Source organism: Hesperophylax consimilis, chromosome 17, assembly GCF_061612785.1.
Source record: "Hesperophylax consimilis isolate HC1 chromosome 17, BYU_Hcon_1.0, whole genome shotgun sequence".
Lineage (NCBI taxonomy): Eukaryota > Metazoa > Arthropoda > Insecta > Trichoptera > Limnephilidae > Hesperophylax > Hesperophylax consimilis.
The window spans coordinates 23,736,661-23,752,448 of NC_142852.1; the positions used below are offsets into that span (position 1 = coordinate 23,736,661).

At 33.9% G+C, this 15,788-nt stretch overlaps 1 protein-coding gene across 1 annotated transcript; it reads right to left on the reverse strand.

Moving 5' to 3' along the window:
• Window positions 1-5,494: 5,494 nt before the first annotated feature.
• LOC149416290 (uncharacterized) lies at window positions 5,495-9,064 on the reverse strand. Its single transcript, XM_089641942.1, has 7 exons — window positions 9,060-9,064; window positions 8,630-8,837; window positions 8,364-8,546; window positions 8,066-8,246; window positions 7,740-7,898; window positions 7,479-7,543; window positions 5,495-6,926 (listed from the first exon to the last, which is right to left on the reverse strand). Exons 1-7 carry the CDS (start codon window positions 9,062-9,064, stop codon window positions 6,699-6,701), a joined length of 1,029 nt encoding a protein of 342 aa, XP_089498068.1. The 3' UTR covers window positions 5,495-6,698.
• Window positions 9,065-15,788: the final 6,724 nt, after the last annotated feature.

Genomic DNA, 15,788 nt, shown 5'->3' on the forward strand with positions numbered 1-15,788 from the left:
AAGATACATAATAGGTACTCTTATCAAATTTAATTTAATACACCTTATCACTTGTATTATAATGAACTGTGCATTTATAAAAAATAAAACATATTTTTAAATGTATAAGAATTATGTCGCGATTTCCACAATCCTTCTCACTATGGTTTACTGATCTGATGCGGCATGTTGTAGTTTTTGAAATGATTATCTAGATAACTTGACACTGTATTCATCACCTTTGCAAGTTATTAGTGATTATCACTTAGTTCTCTCAGACATGTTTGATTTTATTTAGAATACTAGATAGTTGATTTGTTAGGGAATTATATAGTTTCGCACAGTGAAATTTAGTGTTTCTGTATCCAAAAGATGTATTGAAATAATTTATAACCACGAATTTTTGATTTTTTCTCTGGTTTTGTATTTATGTCGAGCAGCGGGATATTCAGATATTTTAAAATAAAGCTTTTGTGGATTGAAAACTTTAAAATATTTCGTATGTAGGGGTTCTAAACAGAACTTTTAGAATTGTCTTAAGCGTAAACTTATATTTGGGCTATGTTGAGCAGCTCTGTGTGAGTGATCAAGGCAGGTCCCTATTCATTGGTCCGTAGAATTTAATTGGCTCCAATTCCAAGATTTTCGATTTTATTAAAGTGTGTTAAAGTAGAACATAGGCATGATAAAACTTGATTACGTTCCTCATAAGATTGATTGATTGGAATTCATGTAATTTGGAAGTTAAGTCATCCGTCCGACTTCCTCTCGATGTTTAGAAAACGTCAAATACGTTTTAATGATATTAAGTGTAGTTAGTCAGCATGTGAGTTTTTTGAAAAAAGGTTTTTCTCCACTGCGAGTCAGCATGTGATTTTGTGCAAACTCACAGTAGTGAAAAACTTTTTTCGTGTTCCAGGAACATGAAAATTTGCACTCGGAACACGAAAAAAGTTTTTCACTACTGTGAGTTTGCACGTAGCTCGTAAGATGGCTCTTTTGAGAAAATGAAAAAGGTTTTTTTTCTACTGTGAATCAGGGTGAATAGTTGCTCTCGAAGCATGAAAAAAGTTTTACTCGACTGTGAGACACCATGTGGATGTTCAAATTTTCCTTTAGAGAACATGAATAGTTGCACTTTAAACACGAAAAAGGTTTTTCTCCACCGTGAGTTAGCACATGTCCGTTCCAATATCGCTTTATCGATATGTTTTCTTGCAGTGGGAAGTTGAAAAACAATTTTCACCAATGTGAGTCATCATATGGCTCGTCAGCTGGCTCTTTTGAGAACATGAATAGTTGCACTCAAAACATAAAAAGGGTTTTCCTCGAGTGTGAGTAAGCATGTGTCTCTTCAAACTTCCTTTTAGAGAACATGAATAGTTGCACTCGGGACATCTAAAAGGTTTTTCTCCAGTGTGAGTCAGGATGTGGGAGGTCAGACTGCTTTTTTGAGAAAATGAATTGTTGCACAAAGAACATGAAAAAGGTTTTTCTCCAGTGTGAGTCAGCATGTGTTTCTTGAGATCGCTCCTTCGATAGTTTGAATAGTTGCACTGTAAACATGAAAAAGGTTTTTCTCCACTGTGAATCAGCGTGTGTTTCTTCAAAATTCCTTTTTGGGAACATGAAAAGTTGCACTCGGAACATTTAAAAGGTTTTTCTCCAGTGTGATTAAGGATGTGTTTCGTCAGACTGCCCTTAGGAGAAAATGAAATGTTGCACAAAGAACATGAAAAAGGTTTTTCTCCACTGTGAATCACCGTGTGTCTCTTCAAACTTCCCTTTCGAGAACATGAATAGTTGCACTCGGGACATCTAAAAGATTTTTTTCCAGTATGAGTCAGGATGTGGGACGTCAGACTGCTTTTTGAGAAAATGAATTGTTGCACAAAGAACATGAAAAAGGTTTTTCTCCAGTGTGAGTCAGCATGTGTTTCTTCAGATCGCTCCTTCGATAGTTTGAATAGTTGCACTGTAAACATGAAAAAGGTTTTTCTCCACTGTGAATCAGCGTGTGTATCTTCAAACTTCCTTTTTGAGAACAAGAATAGTTGCACTCGGAACATGAAAAAGGTTTTTCTCCAGTGTGAGTCAGCATGTGTTTCTTCAGATCGTCCCTTCGAGAAGATGAATAGTTGCAGTCGGAACATACAAAAGGTTTTTCTCCACTGTGAATCACCGTGTGTTTCTTCAAACTTCCTTTTTGAGAACATGAATAGTTGCACTCGGAACATCTAAAAGGTTTCCCTCCAGTGTGAGTCAGGATGTGGTTCGTCAGACTGCTTTTTTGAGAAAATGAATTGTTGCACAAAGAACATGAAAAAGGTTTTTGATGAATGCGAATGTAACGTTCAAAATTTGACAGACCCGTAGAGGAGTTGTTACAATGGGTAAAAGATAATCGTTTTTCCACAGGATGCGTCTTCAGATCTGCAGACAAATTTGAAAAATTAAAACGGATAAAGATGGTTCAGAAAGGTCTAATTTTAGGTTAATTTTCATTATCTTGACCAAGAAGCCATTGGCTTCGAAACATGTAGATTATTATTAATTAAACGTGTTGTATTCAAAGTGTTTCATATTCATGTAAGGCCTAACAAATTAAATTACCCGCGGTTTGTATGGATGAGCACATTCTTAAAAAAAACATACAATAAGACTAATAGTTAAATCATTCACTGAAAACCGGTTTCACCTGCTATCTGGTTAATTCTTTCGAAATGTTCTAAGCATTCCTTTTTGATATCCGATTGATCAATATTAATTTCCATATAAGGAAATCCCCCTTCATATTTTTTTAGGGGTCCAAGTTCCGTCTTAATAGTATCAGCCTCCATAGTAATGCTACCTTGAAAAATAGAAAGACAATATGTACGTTGAACAAAAACAAGAATTAATTTCTCAATAATGTTGGGAATTTTCGTTAAAAAAATATTATTTTTTCGCAAGCAGCCTCGAAAGATCTACATATGTAATTTACTGAAATGTGTTTTATTTTTTATAAAAAAAAAAAATGAAAACATATTTTTACTAAATAACTGTAAACTAAAATACTAACGAGAGATACCACTGATTTAACATGCATAAGCGGAAATTTGGATAAGAGACTTGAAGGTTAACATAGGATATAAGAATGACCCAAGATGTCCGCTTCAGGGACAGATGATAAAACGAAAAACCAGGAGGGCGATTCACGTTCTTTTTAAGGACACCAAAAGTAACCTCGCCTTCAAATTTATCCTTACCTTCGAATATTTCGTGAAATGCGATTCTCGTTCTCCCAGTGACAGTCGATAACCGGCATATTCCTTACATTTTGAAACATAACGCTAGCGTTGGCCAACGCACCGTAAGGAGAGCTCGGGACCTGTCTTTGAGATGTCAATGGCTGACCGCGGCTGTCATTTGACAAAGGATTTGTTTTACTGTGATACGTTTTTTTTATTTGGTTTTCCATATTTAAGTGGTTTTAACACGAGAAAACTTAATATTATCGTAAGTATTGACTGTAAACATGATTTTTGAGTTAATTGTCGCTTATAAACGCTATTAAATGATTCGAATTAACGTAATTGTGATGTTTCAACGTAGGTATGCAACCTGCCAAAATACCGATATGTCAGAAATATGATAAATACAATAAACTTCACTTTAACTTCACTTTTTATGTGCGATATACCTATAATAATTTACCATTGAGGATTTTCAGATAAATAATAATCATAATAATTTGCAGATAAAATGGCTGCAGGATTTTTAGCCATGGAAATCGTACATTTGGATGAAGAAAATTGGGCACGAATTCCATTTAGGATTCTGCGAGATGCGCAAAATCCGATGGAAATAGGGAACACAGAATTTATAAATTTATTCAGAATTTCAAAGGAAATTGGCTATTTCCTCATAGAATCTTTATCCCCCACCCTACAACCGAAAAGAATGCATGGATTGTCTGTTCAATCACAGGTAATTTAATTTAATTAATCTATGTTAGGTATATAATATTTTGTAGTTTATGTTAAATGTGTATTGTAAATGGACACACAGTCTGTAATACACAAAAAAGGTGGGTGCTACATTTAATTAACATGAATATGTATATTATAATGTATGAAAAAGAAGGTACGGTATTAATGGTTGAATCTTACACAGGTACTTACTGCCGTAAGGTTCTACGCGGTGGGGTCTTATCAGCGAGGTATAGGCCACGAGTACGGCTTGGCAGTCAGTCAGTCGTCTGTTAGCCGATGCATATCAAATGTTTCATCGGCTATCAGCCAAACATTACAAAAGCAATGGGTTAAATTTCCGACGACTGCCGCAGATAGGCAAAAAGTCAGGCAAATCTTTCATCAGGCAGACAATCCTTTCCCTGGATGTATAGGAGCCATTGACTGCACTCACATTTCCATCATTGCTCCTGCAGAACAGGAAAACGTCTATTTTAATCATCATGGATATCACTCCATGTGCAAATGGTGAGCTCGTGATTTGGATCATTCTTTGTGTAATTTAATATGCACAAGAAAGTCCTATATGATATTATAATAAAAAATTAATATTTCAGATTTGTGATCCAAACTTGGTCATTTTAGATGTAAATGCACGATATCCTGGTACGCGGCACGATAGCCAGATTTGGGCCAATTGTCCAGCTCGACGAATCATGGAGCTCTGGCATGAAAGAGGAGAAAGAAAAACATGGCTCTTAGGTAAAAATAATTGTTTTATTGACAATACTTAAATTACAAAACCCACATTTTGTGTTTTTATTGATGATTTTTCAATAGAAGCAAGTACATAACAATTTATATTGTATTCTCTCGACATATAATAGAAAACATTATATTCTATTCATAGATATTGATTAAAACAACATAACTTATATTATACATTTCAATAAATTTGTACTTAACAGGAGATTCGGGCTACCCTTTAGAACCATGGTTGATGACACCTATTCCCAATTCAGCCATTGAAAGTGAAAAGCGATATACGGACGCACACTGCAAAGCTCGGTCAGCTGTGGAAAGGTGTTTTGGTGTTTTAAAAGGGACTTGGAGATGTCTATCGGCCCAGCGTATTTTAATGTACGAACCTGTACGAGCGTGCCACATCATCAACTCGTGTGTCGTATTGCACAATCTGCGGAGGATGAGTAGAATGGACCTTGAGATAGATCAGGTAATGCCTGAAATAGATAACCCATTACCCATTGCAGAAGACCACGAACTTCCGAGGACACGTCTTGCTGAAGGAAGACGTGTCAGAAATCAGATAATCACTTCTCACTTTACACATTAACAGCGCTGATTTCTCAAATTTAAATCATGACAAAATACATTCTTTTCATACAAGTGTCATTTACGTTAGAACTCTTTAATCATGTGTATGTGCCTTCCCTCTTTTGCTGCATTGTTACTGTAAGTTTGCTTATTTCACGTAACCACAATTTTGTTTAAAAAGAAAAAACTATCTTTCCTAATATTATTTTCTTTTAAATGACTAAGAACGTTTACAATTATTATTTCATAAATTGTTATACATGTTATTATTTCATAAATTTGAGATATTCAAAATTAAATACCAGCTATGTACTGTTTAGGTTAGACACTCTTCTAGAATTGTCTTTGTTTGTTTACTCTCATTTTCTGTATTATTTGTAAACAAGTTTGTTTCTTCAATGTAACTATAGTTTTAAAAAATATATAAACTATTTAAAATCAATATTACCATCAATTGCATCCACAAAGCACTCTATTTGGGGTGAATTGCCCTAATACAAAACCATTATATCAAAACAACTACATATTGTATCTATTATCAACCATTGTATGCATTATGTACTCGGTCCGCTCCGTTCACCTCGTTTTTGGTGGAAGGACTTGTATGCCGTTAACGTTTGTCACGACAAAGATGAATGCTAGTAAATCCAATTGTACCGGGATGCGAAGAGTCACCCATGTGTCCTCTTCAGTAGAGCACCATGAGTAGTTACAGAAGAATTGTAAATATAATAGTGGCTAGATGCCCACAAATTTAAAAAAAATAAATACCTTACATAAATTAAACACCACTTTTTATTTTTATATTGTTTTTATTTTATATGTATTTACACAACATTATACAAATACATAATCTCAAATAAAAAGAAAACATAGAGAGATCAGCAGTAGAAAACAAAAACAACTCAATTGCACTAAAAAAACGTTACATAATATCCTCAGCACGGGAGATTTCAGTAAGGATATCATTATCTCTACTTATTACTTAAAAGGGAAGATAATAAAACATTTGTTATTATAACATTAACATTTTATGATATGTTAACAATTATTTAAAACAATTATACAGTTAAGAAAGAGTAAGACTGAAAACCCACCTTTACAAAAAATTACACAAATACATAATATACACAACTCGAATGAAAAGAAAACATAGAGATCAGAAGTAGAAAATAAAAACAAACTCAATTGCACTACAAAAACATTACATAATAATATATACACAGAAATCCTCAGCACGGGAGATTCCAGTAAGGATATCATTATATCTACTTATTACGTAAAAAAGAAGATAATAAAACATTTGTTATCATAACAAAATTAACACTTTATGATATGTTATCAATTATTTAAAATAATAAATAAAGAGTTAAGAGTGAGACTGAAAAACGACCTTTACAAAAACAGCTGAAAATGTTTGTGTCTTTCTACTTACTTCTTCTCTACTAGTCTCTTTAATAATAATGTAAGCTGCATGAACTGTTGTGCTCTCTCTTCCCTGTCTCTTTCTCTCATCCTCTCTTGCCATTCCCTGTCTCTTTCTCTCATCATCTCTTGCCATTCCCTTTTTCTTATCTTCTCTTCCATTATTCTCGCCTCAATCCCCATTAAAAAATTCTCCACCGTCGTGGTTGACCTCGTTTGTGCATCTGCGAGTTTCTGTAAAAAAAATTATTCAAACTTGAAATGTAATCAATTTACTAAATAGGAATAAGAAGGCCACACATAATATGCAATAGTAATGCCAAGTCAACATAATAACGCCAACTCAACATCCTTAGTGTTTGGCAATGTTTAGTATATAATTCTCTGGTATTTATTTATAAGTTAAAAAAATAAAATGTTGCCAGACTATATGACGAATAGTGTAAGATAAATAGTACAGTCCATAGCTATCGTAGGTCGTATCGAAGCTGTAAAGACTTTAGGCTTCCTAAGACTAATTTATCGGGAACATTAAACAATATTTATTATAAAGATTTTAAAATGTTCAATGAACTCCCGGTAAATGTTAAGGAAGCTAGAAGTCTTGCAGTTTTTCGTGGGTTATGTCTAAATGTTGTGAAGTCCAAATTTTAGTAAGTATGTAAGTGAAAAAAAAAATAGTAGTTTTAGAATAAGGTTAATTAATATACTAGATTGATGTACACACATTTTATAACTAAATAAAAATATACTTTAAAAAAAAAAAGTTAAGTCAGTTTTCCTCACCGATATGACACAATTCTGCTGATCCATCAGTTTCTGAAAAGCAGCTGCTCTGGTCTCATTTTGATCTGAAAAATTGAATAACTCAATATAATTGACATAATTTTAACACTTGATCTTTCAATTTCTATAAAACAGAATTTATATGTACATAAATGAATAAAACTTTTGATATTTTTATCTACTCCATGTACACAATCATATGCTGTGTACTTACATTCGATGGATGTGAACATATTTGTTGTTATTATAGGTATTAATTACCTGCTACATTTCGAGTTCTCCTCCTCGGTCGCTGCGTTGATGCATGTGGAGGGGGAAGGGGAGGTCGGTCCACTGTGCGAGGAGTGGTCGGAGGTAAAGGGCTAGCCACCAACTCTTCCTGCGCATCACCACTAATGTTGGGTATCTCTACCACAATTTCTGAAACATTTAACTCAATGTAGTTGATGTCTGTAATAATTTTAATATTTGATCATTTGAATTTTGTAAAATAGAATTTATGTGTATATAAATGAATTAAACTATTCATATGTATATCTAATTCATGTTATGGGCGTGATTTTACTTGACATTGTATAAAGAATTACCTGCTACCAATCGAGGACTCTGGGTTGATGCATGGGGATTACAGTCTGGGAAATGCATGGAGTTGTCCACTGCGCGAGCAGAGGTCGGCGAGGTAGGAGGGGAGGCCACGGGGTTCAAAAACTCTCCCCGCACACCACCAGTACCATCAGCGTCATCCTCCATCAGTGCGAGAAGAGATCTCTGTTAAAGAAATGAACATGTCAACAAAGTATCGTATGAAATTTCTTTATTCACACATTATGTAAACTAGCAAAACAAGTGGGGCTAAGGGCCTTTACAAATGAATAAAATACTTACGTCGTCAGTCGGAAGGTTGTCGGGCACACTGAGTCCGTCGACAATCAAATTGCCCATCAGACTTAGGACCTTCTCCTCTAACGCAGTCAGTGAACATCCGGCCGATACATTCCCAGTCTGCAGGTTCTCTCTCCGCATTTTGGATACCTTTGACCTCACATTGGACTTTAATGCGGTCCACACCTGAAACGAATATTACATTACAGTACACAAATCAAATACACTACAAAATTGACAAGTACTATTCTGCATTGATAGAATCTTACTTTTTGCCATTGTGTTGTTGTTTTTTGTGGACCAGCATTATTTAATGTTATGGTAAGGTTTAACCAAAATGCAGCTAGAGCGTCCTTTCCATTTTTTCCTACAAATTTGTTGGCTGCAAATGCTGGCTCTAAAATCATGGCATCTGCCATCATCATATACTGCGCCGCCGAAGTACGCGCGGACCGTATAATTTTATTTACGGATAAACTGAAAGATAATGCAACGACATATTATTTAATTAAGTAACACTTTTCTTAGGTTCTAAACACAAAAGCTAAAAAATAATAATACAATAACTGTCTAGCCTTATACTTGAGTTTTAAAAATTTCTAACCTCAATTTATCTTTTGTAGACCGATAAAATCGTTGTCAATTCCGTTTTGAGTCATTTATATGCTTTTAATTACATTATATAGAATATTAACTTACCTCATTCCAATTTTTTATGAAAAATTTCAACAAGACTAACTGTGCCGCTATTACTGAATGCTCAAACTAACTTGTTTGCTTGTTGTTGACTGTTGAGACTTGACGTAAATATGCAATGGCGGCTAAGATGGCGGTAATCTGGCGCGGAGTGAATTGATAACAAAGTTCTAACTATATAGCTAGGTAGGGTACCTATATACAAAACAAACGTAAATCTTAGATAAACGGCTTTATTATGATGTTTAAAAATAAAATAAGATGTGGTTAAAATGCATTATAATATAAAGTGAATGTTTTAAGAAGTTTTGTTTATAAACCTTGCGTCAATAGATTATATTCGATATATCTTTGTTTTCAAGCAATCTCTTAACATCTCTTAACCACTCTTGCTCAGGATTTTTTTACTAGGTCTCTCCGAAACCAAGCCTGTAAGGATCGTGAATCGCTTAACGGTCGCACATGTGTTTATGGTTGACCTTACAGGCTAAAAAAATCCTTTCCTTACAGCCGACGGCTATCGTTAGCGAACGCTAGCCATAGGCAAAGTCCAAAAGAACGTGAATCGGCCTCCAGCTTTCGAGCACTTTTAGTACGGGATTTGGTTATTTTTAGTCTATGGAATGATGTTTTCTTCAATCCGCATCATTCATGTGTTTTTAAACATGAGTTAAATACTTGAGGAATCACGAACTTATTGTAGGCGATTAAATTAAATTAAAAAGTTCGGTAATCAAGCAGTTTTAGGCAGACGCTGTTTAAGGAAACAAACAAATATGCTTATGTACGGCAAGATAGGATGTAATGTATATGCCTGTGTCCTGTTTCCACGACATTTAAAAACGGACATCAATTCCGAACATCCGAATTCAACATCCTACAATTCTTATTGATTTAATATTCCCTCCCTAAAGACGAGTTATTCTCTTTCAGGAAGGTATTAATTGAACATCCATTTACCGCTGTGCGGAACGTTTCAAATAACAAATTGTTATACATGGTTATTGGACGGTTCGTATTTTGTTATTATTTTGCTATGACCTTGTTATTACTTCATAATTTTCTTAATTTTTACGTTCTGTCTAGTTGAGCTTACACTGAGATTATCTAAGAAACCAAAAAAAGGATAAATGAATAAAAAAACTAACCGGCTGTACGAGAACTTTCCGCATATTGCAAACACTCTTTCTTCACATCTTGGAGGTCGAAATCTATATCCATATACGGCATTTCACCTCCGCCTTCCTCCTGGGGCCCTGGTTCTGTCTTGATGGAAACAGTCTCTGGATTTAGTAGATCCATGGCACTGCTTTGTGGTAGCGATTGGTGATTTGTTCAAACTCAAACAAATATACCTGAAACATAACAAAGATATTTGAATATTTGTTGTCGCTTGGAATATTCTGTCAAAACATTGAATTCTTATACATAACTTATAATTGGGAATAAGTATAGTATTGTGGCAGTATCTCCTCATTTTCAAACGGTCGATAAAATCTTCATAAGTCGCAGATAACTCAATTCATACAATATCTATGTCCAAAGATAATATCCGGTATTACCTTATATTGGATCCGAAATTCCGCTTTTGACAGAAAATCCAAATTTTTATAATGGGTGTACTGTAATCAATGCAATTTAAAACCGCAGATCAGAAATAAATTCCAAAAGTGATTGTGAAAATGACAAGAAAAATTGTTGGCGTAAAAAATACCAACTCGCTTGCTCCACACTATAACTACAACAATCAGGATCAAATATACGGGCACGGTTTTTGTAATCGGTTATTTTAATCAATGCCTTTGAAACAGTATTTTTTAAATGTTGACAGTTACAAGACGAAGTGCATTTCCTAACTTAGGGGTACCGTTTGGGTAAGTTAAACAAGGTAGCTTTAGACATTTGGGCATGACACAAGAACAGTGGTCGCTACCAAAATGAATTGCGATGAAAATAAAAATTATCACTTACTAAATAATATCAACTATTATAACTATATTTAATAACTGTCACAAGTAGAGATCATAAATTTAATTGCGCGGGTGACTGGATGAAACAACGGACATTAAAGAAAAAATGTGTCAACAAAATATATGAGGCACACATAGACAAAAGGGTCATAGACAAAACTAACTAAATATAAATAGGGGAAGGCAGAGAGGACGGACCGCCAAACAACTCGGTATTGGCACAGACTCCTTGCCTCATTCACATTCATACATCGTCTCATACATACTCTTCTATTATTCTGACTCTTGACATGGACCCACTCGAGTATCTGATTCACTTGAACGTGTCATGTTTTTCTCGGGCGTCCCCGACTTCTGCTACCATTCGCATTTGCATCATATTATAAGGCACTGCTGAAAACCAGCTGCATTCCCGGAGAGATCCGGATATATCTGATATCTGAGCAGTGACCTTTTTGTCAATAGAATTTATGTTAAAAAATATGTAAAATTTTTCTATCAATAATTTATTAATTTTTTATACTTCCGATTTTGTTGTCCGGGTTAAATCTTCCCCATAGGAAAAACTAAACCCTTCCACTCACTTTTCCACAAATGATCAGCTAGTCAATTAACACTACACAAGTGCATTATATAAGTAAAATAAATACAAAACAATACAAGAACAAGACGTCAACTCACCAGAGATCAAATGGGAAAAAAAATTCACCGACTCCAGATATTTTCATATCAGAGGGTTCGGCTCGGTAGAACTCCTAACAGGGCCTATACATCCTACTGATCCCTCAACATAAATATTTAGAAAATCTAGTAAAAATCTGTTATAATTTTTTTTTTTTTTTTTTTAAACTTCCGATTTAGTTGTCCGGGTTAAGTCTTCCCCAAAGGAAAAACTTAACCCTTCCACTCACTTTTCCACAAATGATCAGCTAGTCAATCAACACTATGTAAGTGCATTATATAAGTAAAATAAATACAAAACAATACAAGAACAACAACACGTCAAATCACCAGATATCAAATGGGAAAAAAAAATTCACCGTCTCCAGATATTTTCATATCAGAGGGTTCGGCTCGGTAGAACTTCTAACAGGGCCTATAAATCCTACTGATCCCTCAACATAAATATTTAAAAAATCTTTTGTTATCCTACATGTATTCAAAATCACCGACTTTTGCATCTTTATATATAAATTTTTTGATAGATCTAATATGCCTAAATTTTTAATTAGAGAGCTAGGTATAATGCCAGTAGCCGAAATAACGAATGGTAATATTTTTATAGTCTGAGAATGCCAAATTCTTTTTATTTCATTTCCTAAATCTGTGTATTTTCTTATTTTTTCACTAACAGATTTTTGAATATTACAGGAATTTGGAATAGCAACATCAATGATATAAGTTATTTTTTTAATTTTGTCATGTAAAACTATATCGGGTCTATTATGACTAATCGCTCGGTCTGTTAGTATAGTTTTATCATAATATATTTTATAAAATTTGTTTTCTAAAAATGAATTTGGTTCGTATTCATAATATGGTACTACATTACGGCAGTCAATCAAGTTATGTTTAATTACCAAATTTTGGTGAATTATTTTTAAAACTTGATTGTGCCTAAATGTATACTCGGACGGTGCTAATATAGAACATCCCGATATAATATGTTCTATAGTTTCCGGAAAAGCCAAACATTTTCTACACAAATCATCAATTTGATTTGTATCTTTGATTATATGCTTTCTATAATTTTTAGTATTAATGACTCTATCCTGAATTGCAAACATAAATCATGTTATTATTATTAATATTTTTACTATTATTATAATTATATATCGTCCTTACACTCCTTTCTTCGCTCTCTCGCTCTACATACCCAAGCCATCTATGCTTCCCTTTCTTAATCTTACTCATTACGCTTACATCAGTCTTGCACTGTTTGCGGATCTCCAAATTTCTCACACTATCATACTGTTAGCTGCATATTCAAATATTAACGCCACAGTCATTTGGTTCGCTCTTATGCCGCCAGAGGTGTGCTCTTACGGCCAACAGAGAAACTACTACAGCTGCATTGCGTATCGGCCGGTAAAGAAGGGATCGATTGGACCTGCTGGACACCCGGGAAGAGGCAGCCCCTGCCGACCTTGCAACTTCTTTACGTTTTTGTGGCACGCATCAATTTTTTCTATGGTTTTACCTGTAGGCTATCGTGTGTATTTTTTTAGTAGCCAGATGCATCTTTTTGCTATAAAGCCATGTTGTCGATGTGAAATTACTTTGTTGATTTCAAGCGAGAGTTTAGAGAGTAGGGCAGATACAAGTATTTTCGGGATTGACGACTGGATACATATAGGTCTATAGTTGGATATATGGCAGCGTGAACGTCGGGATCACCAGTATGGCAGCGTAAAGTCGGGATCATCAGTATGGCAGGATAAATGTAATTTACGATGGCTGCTGGTATCGTAAATCTGTGTTCAAGGAATTCTGATAATTGAAAGATAAAGGTCTGCGATCTTTGTTGAATTTATTTGCGAGAATGAATTTACAAGTTATGTGAACGCAGAGACGGTGGTAGTGGAGAGTGGTGGTCTGGTCGAAAGTTGATACTAGAATGGTAGAGAGTTGCGTTCCCGTCCGCGCCTAGCTCTCCCGGGGCTTCAGGCGGCGGAGTAATTATTTTAGTGTTATCATATATGTGGGACGAGTTAAAGTAGTCCCCATAGATATATCAGATTTATTACCTTTCTTGAATATTGGAGACAGAAAGCTTGTTTTACATTTTTTCGGAAAAATGACAATTTTTATGGACAAATTTAAAAGTTTAGTTGGAGGATAAGTCAAGACTGATGAGCATTTCCATAAAAAGATTGGTGGAATGTTATCAGGACCGGCCGATTTGTTAAGGTCAATGTATTTTAATGTAGTTCTTATATCACGTTCTTCAAATATGCATTGATTCAAATCGATGTTTTTATTATTAGGTGTCGTGGCGTCGAAAACTGGTGAGTTGTTTGATAGATTTTACTGAAGAATTCAGCAAACAGATTAATAAATTCAGGGGAATTATCGGTCGTTATGTTATTTAAATACATGTTGGAGGGAATACCGGAGTCATTTTGGTATTCATTTATTCAAGTAATTTTGAAAATTTAAAGATGTTTAAGGAGTTGGCAAGATCCAATTCTTCACAGTTGTCGATGCACTTTTTGTAACATAACTTGGATATTTTTTTATTTTTTATATATACAATAATATTATTATTGGGTTTATAAAAACAGTTTATTTTTAAACAAGTTCTGCTGTGTAATTATTATTACGCGTGACAGCTGTTTCGCCCTCTGAAGGCATTATCAAACTGTGGGTAGCCCACTTACAGACGATACATTTATATTATTTCTAGCTAGGTATTTTAATTTCATTTACTGATTTCTTAATTGATTTCTAAGTAAAATATTAAAAATTATTAATGGTTATTACCCCAGCAAAGTTTCCCCAATTAGTGTAATGTTTAAATTTGACTGAATGTCTTTATGTTAGTTATTCCCAAACGATGACTCATAGGGTTATTTTAATAGCATAATTAAGTACTTCATAGTGCACTCATATTTGCATTAGGTTTGAAGATATCTAGTAGGGGTGAACGAATTATATTTGTTTGTTCATTAATTAGAATAGCTTTCGGATTATTAGAGTTTTTGTTAATTTCTAACTGCTCTAAAAGATTCAGTTTACGGCCTTTATTTTGTATGTGTAACGAAGTTGGTTTATTATTATCATTAAGTGAGTGATTTTCATCTAGAAGATGTTTGGCAAATTGATTTATTATTTTATTATTATTTTTAAAAGATCTTATATGTTCTTTAAACCTAGTGTTAAAGGACCGGCCCGTTTGTCCAACATAAACAGCGTTGCATTCGTCACACTGGAGTTTATAAATGCCACTATTTTGTAATTTGAGTACCTTACTTTTTGAGTTTTTAAGAGATGATCCTAAGTTGTTATTTGTGCGGAAGGCAATATCTAAACCACACTTTTTGAGGACTTTGGCAATTTTATTAGATGTCTGTCCGATGAATTCTAAACACCCGAATTTATTATTCGTCTTATTATTAGTCGTTGGGTAAATTAATTTAAGGTTATTTTTGTGTTTGTTATTATTAATTATTTTTTCAATGTCTCTACCCTTGAAGCCATTATTTTTAGCAATAGTTAGGATTGTATTTTTTTCCTTCTCGTATGCTTTCTTGTCGAGTGGGATATTCGTAAGCCTATGTACCAATAATAATATTATTGTATATATAAAAAATAAAAAAATAAAATGGAGTTCTACAAATTAAACTTAATAACAATAAATAACTTGGATATTTTTTTGGTAGACTTTCTGAGTTCATTAAATTAAGCGTAATCAATAGGATCGCGTGTTGATTTGTAAATTTTATAAGCTAATTTTTTGACTCTTATTATTTTAATGATATCGTTACTAAACTTCTTTGGATAGTTATATAAATACATTTTTGAAACTGGTACAAGGGAAAAATTATATACAATTTCATGTTTTGAGTCCAAGAAGTTGTTGTTTTCTTTGCCTTGGCCTTGTATGTTTTCTTGAATAATAAAATTAATTGAATTTCTAAAAATTTTACGCTAACTTTAGTACTTGAATAATGCAATAAATTTGGTTAATTTTTGAAAACCGTATATTCTATAGAAAACCATAGAAGCCGATCTGTCAAACACGTGCCAAATAATATCAGAA

Excerpts from the sequence above, each read along its gene's own strand:
- LOC149416290 (XM_089641942.1), bottom strand. Across the intron at positions 8,547-8,629 it reads CAACAACACAATGGCAAAAA|GTGTGGACCGCATTAAAGTC; the intron begins GTAAGATTCTAT and ends TATTCGTTTCAG. Across the intron at positions 7,544-7,739 it reads GAGAACTCGAAATGTAGCAG|ATCAAAATGAGACCAGAGCA; the intron begins GTAATTAATACC and ends TCAATTTTTCAG.